This window comes from Melanotaenia boesemani, chromosome 13, assembly GCF_017639745.1.
Source record: "Melanotaenia boesemani isolate fMelBoe1 chromosome 13, fMelBoe1.pri, whole genome shotgun sequence".
Lineage (NCBI taxonomy): Eukaryota > Metazoa > Chordata > Actinopteri > Atheriniformes > Melanotaeniidae > Melanotaenia > Melanotaenia boesemani.
The window spans coordinates 16,127,177-16,145,974 of record NC_055694.1 but is presented as its reverse complement, the minus strand read 5'-3'; the positions used below and the strand labels follow the sequence as shown (position 1 = coordinate 16,145,974).

Genomic DNA, 18,798 nt, shown 5'->3' with positions numbered 1-18,798 from the left:
TTGTCTTTTGTGTTGAATCTGATGCTCTGTAAAATATGTACATGAGCATGCTCTGTACATGCTTTGCTCAGCTTGAGTTGTAAGGTTGTGTAAGGTGTAAGGGCTGAAGCTGAGACGATGCTTCACTGATGCGAACAATAGAGTGAGAGGGTTGGAACTTCCTGGTTGTAGACAAACAGGTCAATGGTCAGATAGGATATACCTTGCTGTGTAAAAAATAATTGACATTGTGGAGATTACATATATTTAACAGTGCTCTACTGAGCAGAATTCAACAGTGATATAACATCTGTCTTTGACTCTCTGTCACGCCAGAGTTACCCAACAAAACAAAGGTCTGGGTCGGACAACTGTGTGAAGCAAGTGTGCCGTGAGTGTGCACACAGGATGGCAGGCTGCTATTGCAAATAGACAGTGAGGCCCATTATCAGTTGATTAGCAAGCAAGTCTCGCCTTTTCCTGAGTGATTCTGTATTTGTAAGTGTAGAAAAGAGGGAATAACAACCCTTAATGCACTTTGGCACGAACTTCAAATAGCTGACTGTCAGGAAAGCTAATCTGCATCTTTTTCCCCCCTTCATTCTTATGTTTTGACAATAAAGATAGGCTATCGCATCCCATTACAAGCTGCCAGCTTCCCGCCTTGTCCCCGATATGCCCGACATCTAGTCCATTGGAGTGCGTTACCCAGAGGGACTGCTGAGACACTTTGACTGAACTGCATTTGACCTTTGTGTTGCAGGAAAAGGTGATGTAGTAGCACTTGCAGGGGTAAAGCAGGGTAATTTTTTAAAAATGATTTTTAAAATGTTTTATATGTGCAAATTGAGATGCAATATTTATTCTCTAAAAGTTTTTTTTTCTTAAAAAAGAGGGAGAGAGAGAGAGATAAATGCACCAGTGGCCTCAAATGTAGCAGCAGCAGGTCATATCCAGACTGACTTTCAGTAGCAAAGAATGGACAACAGCCTTCTGTGGCAGGCAGAAAGTGAAGCTATTTATTATTTTACAAGAAGAAAAAAAGAGAATATTGATGTAAATAAATTAAAAGCTACCTGCATTTCTTGGGATGTTTTTGGGCCTCTGAATCACCTTTTAAATTATAGCACCATTCCAGGTTTGCTCAAAATAGCACTGAATGAGCTCCTATTTCTTCTCAGACTCTACTAATGAAAAAAAAAAAAAAAAAAAAAAAAAAAAAATCTTACATGCACACCTTTTATTTGGCTTATATGTCATTTCCTCTGAGGGTAACCAGCCTCCAGATGTGCCACTAATGTTACAGCGACTTTCAAGTTCATTTCCTTTTAGTGAAAGGAAGTGCAGCACAAAACAAAAGCTAAACCAAATAAGCTTAATTAAAACATCCAACAAAGCAAAACAAGAAATGCAAACAAAAATCAAGAGGGAGAAATTAATCAGAGCTGGGGTTTTCTTGAACTGACTTCAGAAAAGAGAAAAAAGAGGAAATGAACAAAAGGCAAGGAAAAGGAATAGAGGGAGGCAGAAGGTGGGTGGTGGGGACGTCAAGGAGTGAATGTCCCTTTGCCTGATTTGCAGGGTTTTTATCTGGCATTTGCATCTAAGCAGGGAAAGCGTGGGCAACGGCTGTAGTGGCGTCGTGGGTGGACATTGTTGATAGACAGGCCAAAATATAGCTTTCTTCTGCTGCTGATTAAAGAAGTGCAACAAAAAAGGGTGGAGGGACATAGAGGACAGATGACCTTACCAGACCGAGACACACACACACACCGCACAGGACATGGCAAATTGTTCAGTGTTGCTACATTTCAGAACATGCAACAGCATCAAAGAAATGGCTTACCGTAAAGGCAAAGTTTGATGTGTACCCAAAAAGACACAAAGTAGTTCAAACTCAAACATGTCTTTATTGTTTTTCTGCTCATAACACTGTGAAACAATGTTAAAAATCAGCTAAGAAAATGTGGAAAACACCAGAGCAGTTAAAAAAGTAAACATTTTTTTCTTTTTTTCATTTCAGAACTTTAAATATTCTATATCTCAAACACATCGCAATCATTATCCTTTTACTGTTGTAAGAACACTGAAGCAAAATGTAAAGTATGAATCCCAAAATACCAATAAATAATAAAAAATTCCACATTATAAACTTTGTTCCAAAAATCCAAAAGAACAAAAAAGAAAAAAAAGACAAAAAGAGAAAGAAATAGGTAAACCCACTGTTCTATGTATAATATACTATATCTAACCAGAGCATGTTACACAACACAGTTTGGTGTAGGGTTTAAAAGACACTGTCCCCTGCTGGTCGCACCTACAGAAAATAACCTGCTGATACAGCAGCAATAGTAAACGGTGACACAAAATCACCAAACAAAAGTGGAAGATGAGATAATGCTGATTTGTATCGACTTTACATTACTGAAGAAATACTTGTTTTAAAAAACAAATAAAAACTGCAGCAGCCATATTTGTTGCTCGATAAAATATTTAGAACGTAATCCAACCGCACCCTAATATCAAACACATAAGTGTAAGATGAGAAGAACCTAACAAACAATTAAAAGTTGAGGAACATCAAAAATTACTTTTGGTAAAGTTAAAGTGTGCTTTTACATATAGGATATTGCACTTGCCCTAAAAAAAGGTTTTAATGACTCACAGTTTGATTGTCTAAGGCAGAGGTTTCTCATAATGATTGTCACATGGTATTCAAAAATATCACATACGAAAATTTAAAGCCATCGGTTTTCTGAAATTATTGACTTATCCTCACTCTCAGTAGACTTGTGGTCGTCTAAAACCTTGTTTGAGATTCAATTACATCAGAAAATTCTTATATTTTCTGTGGAGGAGCTGCGAAGAAAGAGTGAGTACTCAGTGGACAAGAAGGAGGAAGAGGATATTATGTCATACCAACTGTGTAATATTTTAAAATAACTGCTGACTTTCACATGTGTCAACAAAACGACTGCTGTCCAAGGATCCTCTGTTTATAAAGGCATCAGATTTGCAGGAGCGGTCATTGAGTCGCTCACTATTGCAGCATGGCCAAAATGGCTTAAATCCCTTTCCCCCGCTCACTCAGCTGACTTCTTGTACCAGTGGACCCTATATTTGTCAATTAAAACAGCATCAAGCTGTGCTCCAACGGACAAACTTGCCATTTTCACCTGTCTCTTGGCTCAAGAAGACAAACCCATGCACCAACCAGCCACAGCCTTTGCCAATTACCAATGCCTTTAATCCAACAGGTGCATGTTTGAAGTGGCTCAGTTTGTAAAGGTTAGGAAAGGCAGTAATGAGGAGGAAAAAGGTCACTGGATTTTTGAAAGTCCACTGGCCAGGAGAAGTCTAAATGGGACGGTGGAGCGTGACACAGTTATGGGCAGCCTGTGGAGTCCTGTAAGAAAAGAAAGAAAACAAATATTGACCTCAAAATTACACATAATGACAAAGTAGATCACTAAATTTGCAAAGCTAAGGAAAATACTGTTTCAGATGAAATGAAAGTCTATTAATCACTAAACAAAAGTAGGTTGTAAAGCAATGGAAAATTGCAGGAGAGGTACCATGGTGCAGAGATGCTATCTGTACTGTGAGGAAGGGGACTCAGTATGTGTGTGCATTTGGCGTGCCCATGCTCCAAGTTCTTGTTTGTGTTGGGTGGAGGTTTAGAGGGTGTGTGTACTGTGAGGGGTCTAGGGTGGTGTGCCTGAAGGTCTCTAGAGGGACCTGACTCTCCTCTTGTCCCTTTACCATTTCCTGAAAGAATTGTATTCTTTCTATCTGAGGAAGAGAGACCAGCCCGTCGGGAAATGGGGCCAAAGGTGGGGGGACTTATGACACAGCTATCCAAACGCAATGAATTTCAGCAGAGTAAAGTCTAACCTACAGTACTATATACACACACATACACATGAAAAGTACTTTCCACTTTAAGATTACAAATGGAAGTAGACTTACCAAAGGCTCGAATGAGCTCTCTCTGTACTGCCCAGGTGACAGTCTTTATCAGGGAGGCAGAGGTGAGACCAGCAAACAGCATATTGTAAAGGAAGACAATATAAAAGTTCCCAAGCCAGTTATACCGGCCAAAGTCTCCCAGTAAATCAAAGCTGGTGATCCCTAAAGGAATAAAAAAAGAAGCAAAGGAAAATGTTCAGTTTATAAATGACTTGCTTAAGTCAGGTTGAACTGTGGGGGTAACTTTCATGACATGAATATGCCCTCTTGTGGACAGCATTAAAACTACAACTAAATATGTTTAGAACTTTTACAGAACTGGCACTTTGTTAAATATTCTATATGTCATTTGCAGTAGGCCCTTACCAAGTGTACGTGAAAATACTGGCAATGCAGAGCTCAGGATGAGCAGTGAAACACAGTTTGCAATGATCTGAAAGAAAGGGAAATTTAAAAAGGTAACTATCCTGAGTAAATGCAGATCACAAGTTTAATCATTTACTAGGGAAAAAAATCTGAAGCAATTTCTTGAAAAGCCCCCAAAAAGTAAAGGGAATACGACACACTTTCACTGACCCATGTAAAATTAATCATCTAGGATGTGCAGTGCTGCCAGATGATAGTAGTATGGGCTAAAAAGCTGACAGACATCCACAGCGAGAACACAGACAAAGCTCTTCAGGAATTAATTCAATATCTGAGAATTTATGGGATGTCCCATCAAATGACCTGCTGTCTCAGTCTGCAAACAAACAGGAAAGAAATACTACCTTCTGTGAGGGTTTAATTTATTTTTCTCTCTCGTGCTTTAATGAAAGTCCCCCCCATTTTTCCATTATTGTTTTCCATTGTCTCACAGACTTCCACGAAGAACAACAAACATGCCATTATCCATCTGCACATCTGTGCCTACCTCCTGATCACCTAAGTGTACATTATCTGTACATCAAAAATGGCGATAGCAACACAGCTGCTGGGGATAGGATGCATGCAGAGGCTGATGGAAATATACCTGTGTGAGGTTGGTGTCTTTTGCGCGGGGCAGAAGGAAACAGAAGAGAGGAGAACTGTAGAAACCAACCACTGAGGACACCATTAGATAGCTGAAATTCATTTTGAGGACAACAGTGGACATAAGAGTAACATGGCTAATAAAGAGTCAAAATGATTTTGTAATTTGTGACATCATGATTCAACAGTACAAGCAGTGGTCAAATATTACTGCTAATCTGGTTGTCACTGTGTGCATACATAGATGACCAGTTATTGTCATTTGGCTTTCAATAAGTCACTCTGTCAACAGGGATCTACAAATAAAATCATTAATGAGTCCAATGATACAAAACTTGGTGCAAAGATAGACAATGGTACATAAAATTTTGATCATCAGTAATATTTTCTTTTATTTTGAATGATAGGACATTGGCTTTGGTTGGGGACTCTGCTTCTAATTTATGGGATGAAAGGATACAGTATAAGGACTACTTGAACTGCAGCACCCAGTGAGCCAAACATAGAGAAGGAGGCCATCCCCAGGTGTGGGTCCTACAAAAAAACAAAACAAAAAAAGAAAAACAGTGTTCATTAAAATGACTAGTTGTTACACACCTTGCATGAAATGTTCATCATGCCTTCCAAACAGAACCCTCACCTCCATTCCTCTGGGCATAGCCGTCTCATCCAGCAGCAACTCCAATACATTGAAACAGACCATTAGTACACATATTACCTGTAGACATAAGCAGCAATTACACAACAGCCCCATGTTTCTGTATGAAATGCTAGACGAGAATTTATGAATAATCAGTATTTTGTGTACCGTCAGTGCCAGGAGCATAAGCATTGCCAGTGGGTAGCCCAGGTTTCGTTGCCATGGGGATGCTTTCCTACGCATCTCTGTGGGGGAAAAGAGGAAACAAAGAAAACAACAAAAAATGAGGGTAGAGCAACAAATGGGCATGCACTGTTATCACTGTGTGAGAAAAACTCTGCAAGGAGCAGCTTCCTTAGTTAATCTTACCCAGGGCAACACGCTTGCTCTGAACTGTTTGGTATTCCTTTCTCATTGCTTCCCTGTCCAGCTTGGCCCAACATGGTGAACTTCCACCTTCAAAGCAGACATACAAGATTGAAACTCAGTTACTCTTTAAAATCTATCACTGGAAATTGCAGAAGAAATTGATTTTGGTCACAAACTTACAGCTGAGTTTCCTGGAAAGTGAGTCTTCCTCAAACATGGTGCAGCTCAATGTATCTTCTACATCCTCCAGCAGCTGTACCAGACAGGATCAGTTAGTGAGAAAATTGTGTGAAACATAACAAAAAGAAAAAAAAAAGTATGTATTACGGTCAAATGTTAAACACACACTGATTCCAAACCTGTTCAAAATAGGGTCTAAGTTATGTAATACTTGGCTGTGACTAAGTACAGGGGTTAAAGCAAAACATTATCTATAGCCTGACCTCTTTTTTTTTCTCCTTTTTTTTGGGGGGGGGGGGTCTGCACCATTTACTGCCCGGTTTACCTGGCACTGAGCCGGGTGGTCGGAGTTTTTTACTCCATTTAAACCAGGCGATCAGCCGGATAACCTGCTCATATCTGACGGCTTGTTCGGTGAAAGAACGCCCCTTTTAACCACATGGGTTGAACAAACAAATTAGAATCTGTCTGCAGATAAACTTAGAAAATGTTCCAACTTGATGTTTGGCTTTTATTTGTTCAGTAGATAACTTCGCATTTATATGATCCCTCAAACAACTTCTGATATTATTCTCTTCAGCTGCTTTAGCAAAGTTCTGTTTGTTAAGAGACCTCCAATGGACACTGTTGTACTTTGCAAACTACAACCTGGAAGAAAGGATAGCTTTTTTTATTATTAACTTTTTGTTATTTTTATGATCAATTTTGTTGAAGCATCTCTGCCTCTTTTGTTTTGGTAAAGCCTCTTTCCACCAGCAAACACTCTTCTTAATTTAAACAGCAAACTTCTCCTCCACCGCTCATCCCTTCTCCCCGGATCATCACCCGGCTGAGGGTAAAGAAGCGGATGCACTGCGTTTCAATTAATCTGCCTGCTCTGTAGAATAATTCAGAATAATTCAGTCAAGATATGAAATCCCAAGTCTTGCTGTTTTTCAGCAGGACTTAGTCAAATGTGCTCTGAATGCCAAAAGAACCCATAAAACTACCCCTTATTTGCATTTTTACAAATAGAATAAAAGGTTTTACAATTACAAATTGAACTGTGTGTCACTGAATTTTCATGCTCTATAGAATAATTAATTCCAGATTTGAACATCGGAAGTGGTAGTTTTTCAGCAGGACCTGGTCTAATGTGGTATATTTTGTATATCATAGTTCAGAAGCTAACTTCATGAACGTCAGGCTGCATCTCTGAACATTTCTTCCATGATGTTATTTACCTTATTTAAATGATGGCAGTCATTTCAGACTGTACATAGTCATGTGCTCACAATTCTCCATCCTGATGTGCACGCTCACCAGCGGACAGAAGAGCATGTGTCCGAAATTATGTGGCATAAATAACAGGTAATAACCAGGCTTCACAAGCTTACCCTCCACCACACCAACATAACTGAGATACCAACGTTCACAGCTATAATATTCACCAACATCTCTGCTCTTTCGTATGTAATGAGCGTAGATCTAAACTGCAGCTGGATCTCAACCACACCTTTTCCAAGGCCCTTCTTCAGACTGGCTAGTAATGTGTTCGAGAGCGAAGCAGCGCTCCTCTCGTATCATTGGTAGATTAAATCAGCGTGACAATAGTCCACATTGGCACACACATCAAATTATTAGATTGTGTCTCTTCTTTATGCTGCAAAAACTCTGCACAGCAGAGATCCGGCACAGTGCTGGAATACTTTAAACCCTGCAAGTAATGGTATTTTCATCTCCTGCTGAACGTCAACATGCTGCACTAAAGCTGTTTTTAAAAACTCATACTACCTCTATATAGTGTGTGTGCTAAATCCTTACTGTAGAACAGCTACAATTTTTCAAATACTTTAGAAAGCAGCTGCCAAATAAACCTCAAAAAGTTCTTCCTAAGATTCAGGACTTTTTTTAAAAGCAATTTCAACACAGCCCACAATTTATCTGGATTATTTTCCAGCCGTGAGACGAGTTTTCATTTTGTTCTTGCACTGATTTTATCAAGAACACAGTCAGTTATAGTGAGCATGCATAGTGTCTGTTTAAAGTATGTTTTTAATGTCACTGTTCAGGTGTGATGTGGGCTGAAGGCTCTTTTTTTTTTTTCTTTCTTTTTTTTTCAACACTCAGTCTGTGACTCACCCGTGGTTTGACTAGCAAGCTGCCAGTGACACTGAACATTCGAGACAACCCAAAGGGGGTGCATACTGAGGAGAGAAAAACACTAAAGATTACCTGCAAGAGTTACACAACATAGTTTAAAACAACTCCAATAATTGTACCCGAGATATACTCACACAATAGCAACATCACTCCAAACAAAGAGATGCCCGAGTACAGGTAGGGAAGGTAATACTCCCATAGGTCTGATATTCAAAGGAAAACATCATAAGCATAAATATGAAAACCTTTTTTAAACTACTTGTCCATTCCATATGGAATTGATAGATATAATGAAAATTACTCACCGTAGAGGCTCTTTCGAGCTATGTTGTCATGGAGGAGGGCTGATGCCACCCACACAATACCCAGCACAAGCAGAGCTAACAGCAACAGCAGCACAACTGCCTCATACACTCGTGCCATTACTCCCTAGACACCCATAGAAGACATTTGGTGATAAACTCAAGTGAAGTTGTCTTAAAATTAAGTTTTCATTAAATTATTTTTAAACTTTAGAGCCATCTGCAAGCAAATAAGAAAATGTATACCTTTTTGGACCCTGCAAATCCCTCAGATTCAGTGAAGAAATAGGCAAAGGGCATGAGGAAGACCAGGGACAAATTGGAGAAAAGAAAGACTAGGTTCCACAACCCTGATAAGATGGAGACAAAAAAAAAAGAATAAAACAAAAAAAGAAAAACATTTTCGTTGTTTTTTGTGCCAACATTCAATTCGTGTTAGAACTGCAATGAAAATTTTTGGCAGTACCACCATCAACCACTGAGAGGCAATGACAAAAGAGTGTATTCAGTAACACACAACAATTAAAAAAGCTATTTAAATCATTTGAAAATTTAACTAAAATAAGACTACATACCCAATTTGCATCTGGACTTCATAATGATTTAAATCCAGTGCCCTATAAAATCAGTGGTTGTATGTAACTACAACTGGAAAGCTTTTCTGAAGTAAACAGCAGCAGCTAGTAAACAGCTGCACCAATTTTCAAAGCCTAGCCATTCACACCATGAGGTCAAATCTATTTTATCAATAATAATTATCTCTTTGGACACAGGCCTGTGTAATGCTGAGTTTTAGGTCATCTCACAAACAGCAATACCCTGTGCTGTTGGTGTGCTTGTGATGTCAAGTAATAAATCCAAGATGTACCATGTATAAGAGATCCATTGAGCCACTGCATGTAGTAGTTCTGTGGGAAGGTGAGCAGCACCTCATTGGACAGAATGGAGATGGGAAGAAGTAGTACAGCACACACTGAAACGGACAGGGTGAACGTACACAACCACAGCCTGGGAGAGGGAGACAAGACAATATGTGAGTAAAGTCACTTGTGTGCTTGTGTTTAGCCTCAGCCTAACAAATTAAATTCTGTATAAAGTTGATGCGGCCAGGAATGACAGTGCCAGCGTGAAGGAGCAAAGTACAAAGTGACAGTTAAGTCTGGCATTCTCTGCCAAAAACCACATGAACACGCAGGCACATTCATGAGACAGGGCAATAAATCTTCAAACAAATAATCTCTTGTCAGTGAATGTCACACTGATATATGTGCAATCATTCCCAGTGACATTCAAAGAGAGTAAGAGATTGTTGTTGACTAGTTAACCATTACAGGTTTTCACTTACACAATTTTATTGACGGTGGCATCTTCAATATCATCTATAATAAAGAAGAAAAACAAAATTGGTTATTATCATTATTGCAAAATGGATTAAGTTTATTTGTAAAAAAAATCTTTTATTGCATTTAATGTGACATTTGCTGATGCTTAAAGATGCGTTTTGCTGAGATGGTTTAAAAAAATGTAAGGAGCAGCATGTGAGTGTACTGTGTACATTAGCTATGAGTATGTAAAAGAGAGCTGTAATAGAGGAGGAAGATTATGTGAGGATGAGGAAGCAAAGGTCTCCTTGGGCTCAGAGAGAAGTGTAAGTGGAGGGCAAGCATGCTTGGAACATTTTGTTCATGCTGGACTAAGACTCAAGCCAAACCAAATTATATGAGCAGTACACCACAAAGAGAGTAGATTCATTTGTAAAATAAAATAAACATCCAAAGTAAAAAAAAAAAACAAAAAAAAAAACTATATCACACAACACATAACTCAGTTGGATTAACTGTTCTTCTTTTTAACATTTTCACAGTTCTTTACTTTTAAAGCAAGTCCTAAAAAGCAAATAACAGTTCTCTGTTAGTCACTGTCGCATATAAATGTTCTGTGGAACCACACAACTGTCATCTGGCTGCAGGGGATAACTATGCTTTGGTTGTTGATGCATATACTTCTACAGAGGGGAGTTAATAGACTATCATATTTCTACCACATGAGAAAATACACTACAGAAACCCTCTACCCTATACCCAATTACAGCGAGGCAGAGACTTCACTATTTGAACCTCCTACATCTGTTTCCAATAGAATTTACTGGACATATTATGCAACATCAAATCCACCCAATCCCACAGCAGACCTTTAAACATTTCTTAGTTTGAATAATTAAAACCATCCAAAATATCTAAGTACACTATGGCTGCTTACAGGCAACAAAGACTGTTAAATGTAAACGTTCCTGATCATCATAATCTTAGATATGAGAGCATGCAGAAAAGTTTGTGTTGAGGGAAGTCCTAAGTTCCAACACTGTTTATCTAGCAGCCTTTTTCACCAGTCGTGCTGCTTAAGGAGGTGGTTACATGTTAAGCAACATATCCTCTTCATCTTCTAGGTGTTCCTGCCAAGTTTCAGAGTCTTTGGTAGAAGAGTGTCCTCCAACAAATGTGCAAACTTGAATAAATATGCATGCATGCATGAAAATATGGAAAATGTGACAAAAATGTGATCAAACAAAAAAACAGCAAAGAAAGAAAAGAGATTTTGTACTCAGAACAGTTTCTGTACAGGACCTGTGTTTCCTTGTAAAGTGCTGCCAACATACTATGTAGAAAGAAATTCCAAAACACTAACGTAATCAGTAAGCTTGTCAACATCGTTGGTTTCCCTCAAGGCAATTCTTCACAAGCCTTTGATGGAAAGCTTTCTCACAGTGCACTCTTTATGTCAGCCATTTCTCCACATCTAGGACCATTTGAACTCACCTGTGACAAAATCTGCAGTCTTCTTGAAGTGAGTAAGAATGAGGTAGCACACCATGTAAAGGCATGTAAACAGGAGTACACATATCTGCAAAAGACAAAGGAATCTAGTCATTTCTGCTTAAAGTTATGTTTAAGATGCAACTACAAAAAAGAGAAAATACATTTTGCTAGTGCAAGCAGCTTTCTGTATGAACAACATGTAACCTTGTCAATTATTTGTTCAAATACTGCTTATGCACAATGCGTTTAAAAGTTTGCGTCAAATCTTGTTTCTGTGAATCATGGGAAGTGAAATGTGGAGAGGGCATGCATCAGAAAAAGAGGAAGTGAAAGATGAGGGAGGAGAAATAAAAACAAAGAGTAAAAGTTACAAAAAGTTAAAAACCTGCTCTCATACGCCTTAGGTGATGAGACAAGCAGAGCCCAAAGATTAACCTTTTATTTCAACAAAGAGAATGGAGTCATAGTGAGAACAAGATTAATTAAGGGGAGTCAAGGAAAAAGAACTTAATACCAGTACATATGTAGCAGCCTGTAAAGTTCATATGCTGACATTAGATTAATTTAAATTTAGGTTAAACCTATATTCGGCCAGCAATCTGTTGTCTGACAGCTTTCACCATTTCATCTCCAAGACTTAACCAAAACAACTAAACCTCAATTAAAACTAAACACAAGTTGTGAAAAGATCCACAAATTTTTGACAGTAAATACTTGTTCAGTTTAAAGATAAAGAGCAATTCACCCACTTTAGCAGAGTACACAATATGCAAACATCTGCAAGAAACTACTCAGGCAAACACACACACACACACACACACACACACACTTAAATTCGCCAAAGCAGTTTAGCTAAGCTGTATTTAGAGAATGTGCATCAACATCGTCAATACACAGAATTGTGAGAGTAATTTGACATTTTAGGAGTATTCACAGTCTTTTTACATCAGTTCAACAGTGGCTATAATCCCCCCTCTTGGAAAAAGTACGAGATATTAAAAGCAGTGGTACCGATCTGGATGAAACGCCTATGTGCAGATAAGAACATCACTTTCCTCCACCAGATTGTGCTCATTTGTTATTCTCTGATTAACATGAGTCCCAGTGTTGTTCTTTCACAAATTTAGGCACAACATTCAGGATTGTTCACTCTTTTAAGACAATTCAGAGTAGATCTGCCATCAGATCCAGTAACGTTTTGTATGTTTTAGAATTCTTGTGATAAATGAATATACTTCCTCATATTTTTGACTGCTTTTGTATTCTTGCCGCTCATTTAGCTTAAACAAAATGTATTTAATCAATTAATCCTGTATATTTAGACATGTCTGTTCCTTTTGTAATGCCTAGAATATATTAATTTATCAGAAATTAATTCCCACAGATGAACAGATATATTTGATTTCAGAATCAAAATACCAGAATAATAACATAGAAATGCTCAGTATGATGCTGTAGCTGCTGCCAACAGTTTGTAGACTGACAAGTTTTAATCTATTTGTTGGAAAAATACTGCATGGACATTTACTGATCAGTAGTTTTTAGATTCACGTCAGGAACTTTTACGTGACCTCTGGTAAACACAGACATCTGAGACTGTGGCAAAAGCGTGTTTTAGATGTGTTTTAACACAGTTTACTGACAAAAAACTTGAAAGTATCAACATAACCTTAACCTTGTTAACAAATTGTAGGATACTAATAGGACAAGTGGTTTAATGTATAAATTATAATTAATGTGGACAATGTTATCAACCTAACCTTTAAAGGTAAAAAAAAAACTTAAGCTGTTAAATCCTATTTGGGGACCACAGTGATATAAATCAGTTTGTTTAATAAGTACACCATGATGAATTGAAACAAGAACTCATGTTGCCACACCACAAGCCACAATGAAAACATGTCTTCATGGAAGGGAGTCCAGTATGTAACAGCAGGATTTAGATATATACGAGTTAAGACTATTTTTGTTTATTTGCAAATGAAAATGTAAAAGGTAAACATAAAATATCCATTATTTTACTCTATTGTTGGAAATGATCAATGGTAGCAAACTAGCTGACGTATCATCCCAACAACAAAGGGCTGTATATAAAATCTAATCTGCTCAGTCTACAAAATTGTTCAATGATGGTGTGTAATTTGGCAAGAGGCTGGCCAGTGCTAATCCAACAATAGGGAAAACAGGGAACAAAGAATAGGTACAGGGTGAGAAGGATAGAATAATACCTTTGTGGAAACACGTGCTTATTAGCCTCAAGAGCTGGTACAAGAAGGCAGGCTAGTGTTTACAAGTAATCTGGCCTATTCAATAACAGAGTTGTATGTTTGTGCAACTTGTCTTCAATATTAAACATTTTCCTTTCAATGTACTTGACCTCTTCCTTCTCATAGTGCACTCCATATTTCAGGAGGTGAAAGTGACTCACACAACAGCTGGTTTTAGTCTGACCTCAGCATTGCTAAGATCATATTTTTCTTTTGTGCATTCCTTATCCCATGTCCTTTACTGTCAAGGCATACACTATAGCTTTACAAAGTAGTGTTGCTTGCAGCATGAAGGCTGTTTATAGATGCTCCACTACAATCAATCTGTAAATTCAGTGCAGAGTAATCAAAGTACACCTAATTTAAAATATATTGGCTCATGCCAAAAGTTATAATTACTCATTTTTTGTAAACCCATTACCTGTAATCTTTTTTAAAATTAATATTAATGAACACTGAACTGTTCCCCTGGGCACCAAAACAAAGCAGCCCACTGCGCACTAGTAAATCTAGATGGGAAAAACGCAGAGCCTAATTTCAGGATTATAAAGGTAAATATTATTAGGGTCCGAGCCATACGAAGTTGAAATGTTTGTTCTCCTCCTCCTTCTAAGAGCTTCGAGGCCAAATTTGACGCCCTAAACACCCATGAAAAGTTGTGAAATTTGGCACACAAGTCAAGCCCGGCGGGCCGCATACACTTCAATGCAAAAGTGGCTCAACAGCGCCACCTAGACACCCCAATAATCCCCAAATGAATGGGGTCCCAAAAGTCTACTTCGACGTAGGAACACGAAACTCGGCACACACGTGTACCACCCCAAGTTGACCAAAAAAGTCAATCAAACACCTGTTGCCATGGCAACGGGGTGTCCGCCATCTTGGCGTTTACGGCCACTTTTTGCCCATTTTTTTCACTTTACACACATCGTATTTGAACGAACTAGTCTGAGGGGATTCGTGCGACTGACTCCAAACTTGGTGGGAAGCTTCCTGACAAGTTGGGGACCAAACGCTCCTCAAATCCTTCTAATAGGAAAAAGCATGTAATTGTGGCAACCGACGGAAAAATGCTTTCTCGCCATGAAACACGGTTTGCTCATATCTCCATAGGGATACATGGGAACTGCACCAAACTTGACAGGATTCATACTTGTTGGGTCCCTAACACATTACAAGACCTGTTGTCATGGCAACATAGCATGTTAGCTAGCATGTTAGTATGCTAGCAAAAAATGCTAACTAGGTATATCAACATTTCAGATTCTCAGCTGGACGTTTTACCGTGTTACATACCATGTTAAAAGGTTACCTACCATGCTAGGCTAGGAAAAGGTGTATGAGACGGGTGGCGGGGTCCAGGATGCTCGGACCCGATGGATGCCGCTTGCGGCTTTAATTTATTATTATTATTGTTATTATAATTATTGCTGTTGTTAAGATCCTCATCATTATTAAAATATTATTATTATTATTAGCAGTAGTAGGTATTATTAGTATTATTATTAACTGCACTTAGAGGGTAAAATCTTATTTAATCTATCATACCCCACAACACTTTTACAAATGGTTAGTAACACACTATCCCATGGTGACCTGTCAACCAGATAATCTGTCTCCGCCCTGCCCTTCATAAACTACATATTACTCACTCACATATTTTTTAAAGTGACCAGACAGTTTAATTCGTCCTGATGCTGGGTGTTCCATTTCTCCACTGCAAGATCTTAATATGACCTTTTATTCTACTAGACATTGATCCCTTCTGATCCCTTTAGGCTCATGGTGCAGGCTATGGGTGTGTACTCTGCACACTACAGTTTACCCCATCTCACACAGGCAATTTATTTCATGAAAATTATGCTGGATTCTGCCAGTTGCTGTCAGCTATAAAGCTTAAGCATAGACAGGTATTTGGCAGCAATCAATTACTCCCAGAGTGTAGGTGTATTTTTTTTTCTCCCTGTTTGTTTTTTTTATTATTCTTTAGGCTGGGTCCCAATATGCTAAACAACTGTATGCCACATAAGCCCATTGGGAAGAGGTAGCATCAAAACAAAGGAAGCATGGATCTTTCAGAGTTAAATAATGACGAAAAAAAAGTTAATATATTTTTGCACTTGTTTCTAGCTGTTGTAGTCTGAAAAGTTTAAAAGTAAAAAAATAAGGACATAGGACATGTACTGACTAAAATCTTGTACATGATCTCTAATATTCATAGTGCCCATCCAGATGTACAAGTTACCTATGCCACATATGCTGATAACACCTCCACAATTGTATGGCAACCTTTCATCTGTGTGGGAATTACAAATCATATTGTCTCTTTATTTCCAACTATGTTTTCATAAGACTAAAACCTGTATTCATTTAGCCATCGGCCATTTCAAAAGACTTCGCAGCAATAAAAAAACGACCTCAAATTTTTCAAAAACAATTTCTCTGTATCATTATCTAGTATGCTATATGTGTAAATATGCATTAAAATATGCATGTTTAAATATGCATTAAATTTAATTTAAAGAGGATCAAGGAGCAATTTCTTGTTTTTCTTTTTGTTTCTCTCGCTATTTTTGCTAACTAAAAGTGTTTCCCTGTGTCTAACACATGAGAGCTTGTATTTCAGCCATATATTCAACAGTTTAAAATAAGCTAATCAATCATATGCTCGTTTTTCACACAATTCAGTGCTTGGGCAGCTGATCAGCTGGAGAAGGAGTACTGTTAAGAGGTGGTAAGTTGGGCACTGGAGACTCACCAGTAGCTAATAGCATTATGCCCTAAGGTGAAACGGTTGCTGAAAAACTTAAGGGTATTAAAATACATAAAGGCATCTGATTTAGTCACTCATGTAAAGTTGATTGTCCAAATAACAACATAACCAAATATATGTCTGCTACTTAAAACTTTGATTTGCCATTTTCATGCCAATCGTCTTAATTCCTTAAGTCATAACTTGTGAAGAGGAACAACAAAACAGTTAGAAAATGTCTTTAAAGTGTATACAGTTATCACCTAAACACAACAACACTGACTATTGCATTGCTTTTTTAAAGCAAGTTAAAAAACAAAAAAAAACAAAAAAAAAAAAACCTTAAACTACCTTTATTTTGCCTTTTGCACATCAAGGTTTTAAAGCTGAAGCAGGAGGTTTAACCACACATTGAGAGAACTATTGAGCCATCTGATCACTAGAACAGTAAGTAAATAAATATAATGAGATCATTTAAACTAATTGGTTACTTGAGTGCATCTGGTGTTGTGGTATGTATTTGTCTGTTTTTTTGTTTCACAAGTTCAATTAATCTGCACCATTATTTATTTGTTGCAGCACTTACTAAAATTTCAAAGGGGTGACTGATTTCAATATGATGTAGTACAGAGCTACTCAATTCTGTCTTAACAAGGTCTGCAGCCCTGCAGGTTTTCAATGTATCTCTGCTCCAACACACATGATTCAAATTAATGAGTCATTGTGCAGAACTTCATAGCCTGTCGGATCCATTTGAGTCAGTGTGTTGGAGCAGGAATACATTGAAAACCTACAGGCCTGCAGCTCTTGTGGGACCAAATTGAGTAGTTTTTAATTATTATAATAATAATTTGTAGTTCTTTTGCTCTTCTGACATTGCAGTATTATTGCAGTTTGGGGTCAAATGTATAGATTAAGAGTAAAGTAAATCAGAAAAAAAATGGCAAGTCAGCACTGGTGCTAAAAACATGAAGCACAAAAATGCTGCTGACATTACCCTATGAGATAAACTCTTCAATCTTAGGAGAGAAGCTGCCTGTGAGATCTCACTGTTCTTTTTAGGGATAAAGGTCAGAATTATGCGCCTTGCTGTAACTGAACAGATCACGTCAAGTCTGAAGTTCAACGGGGATGCAGCTTTAAAGAAAACCGACACAGCACGGAATTAAAGCTGAACAGGTAAAATACCTTATTCGCAGTTATGTAAAATAGAAATTACTTATTGGTACACAGCTGGATTCATGCACTATAAACTAAAAGTTAAAACCATTTAAATTAAATGGAGAAAAATCACTGTAGTAGACGTATGGTGAAACTTTGCAATGGTGCGGAAAAAGCACATAGTTAAAAAATAACGCGACTCGCCAGCGTGGGATTAAGCAGCATGCTGCATTGTTTATGGCGACCCCCCCCCCCCCTATTTACATAGGAACCAACGGCAGCATTAGCACAGATTTACTTACTATAGTCTCCCGGACGCGGTTGTGGAAAAGTTGCTCTCTAACCGACACGTCGTCCGTTTCCATTCTCCGAAACCATACCAGTTTCCTCAGCCTTAAATGCGCTGAGAGGGAGAAGTTGCTTAAAATGTTAAAAGACAGAGCATCTTCTCTGAACTGAGGTAGAAACTCGCTTTCGCTTCGTAGGTCTGAGATTAATCAGCTAACCTGCTGCTACACTGATGAAAACCAGGCAAGGAGGGGTCTCAGGGGGCGGGGCTTAACGGAAGGCGGGAGCAGAAAGCCCTGAAGATGGCTGTCAATCATCATTAGTTATCAACGTGCATGTTTTTCCTGATAGATGTGAAATTAAACGGGGTATGTGTTTTTCTTCCCAGAATACGAGGGAATTAGAACACACGTTTTAGTTAAATTGCACGTACATTTAAAAAATGTTTGGGTAGTGGGAGTACGTTTAATAGGCTGCTCTCAACAGAACATTTGTGGCATGTCACTGTAATTAGGAGAAAAGTTATTGCCCCTTTTACTCAGATTTATTTAAGTTCCCAATATTTATAAAAAATCAGTTAATTGTTTAGAGTTATTTGAAATGAACTACACACATTTGTTAGCTCTTAAGTCAAATGTAAAGTTCTTATCAGAATAGTGCATATGTAGTAATAATGACCAAGCATTACTTGACCTATATGTGTGCATAGATAAATAGATAGATAGATAGATAGATAGATAGATAGATAGATAGATAGATAGATAGATAGATAGATAGATAGATAGATAGATAGATAGCAGTCGAACCCCCCACTTCACACACACACCACACACACACACACACACACATACACACACAGAGAGAGAGAGAGAGAGAAAGATCACAGGAAAATCACTGAACGCAAAATTAGTTACTCGTCACA

At 38.1% G+C, this 18,798-nt stretch overlaps 1 protein-coding gene across 2 annotated transcripts; it reads right to left on the bottom strand.

Moving 5' to 3' along the window:
• Positions 1 to 1,918: 1,918 nt before the first annotated feature.
• On the bottom strand, positions 1,919 to 18,149 carry lmbr1l (limb development membrane protein 1-like). Of its 2 annotated transcripts, none has more exons than XM_042004231.1 (17): positions 17,891 to 18,149; positions 11,409 to 11,493; positions 9,938 to 9,971; positions 9,461 to 9,600; positions 8,839 to 8,942; positions 8,596 to 8,719; positions 8,425 to 8,493; positions 8,270 to 8,334; positions 6,149 to 6,221; positions 5,969 to 6,055; positions 5,768 to 5,844; positions 5,600 to 5,677; positions 5,420 to 5,493; positions 4,961 to 5,051; positions 4,315 to 4,381; positions 3,949 to 4,110; positions 1,919 to 3,385 (listed from the first exon to the last, which is right to left on the bottom strand). In XM_042004231.1, exons 1-17 carry the CDS (start codon positions 17,951 to 17,953, stop codon positions 3,300 to 3,302), a joined length of 1,479 nt encoding a protein of 492 aa, XP_041860165.1. In that variant the 5' UTR covers positions 17,954 to 18,149; the 3' UTR covers positions 1,919 to 3,299. The 2 variants fall into 2 exon arrangements, with proteins under 2 accessions (XP_041860165.1, XP_041860166.1); XM_042004232.1 differs by lacking the exon at positions 17,891 to 18,149 and adding an exon at positions 11,715 to 11,925 and having other exon boundaries at positions 11,409 to 11,525.
• Between the last annotated feature and the right edge of the window lie 649 nt (positions 18,150 to 18,798).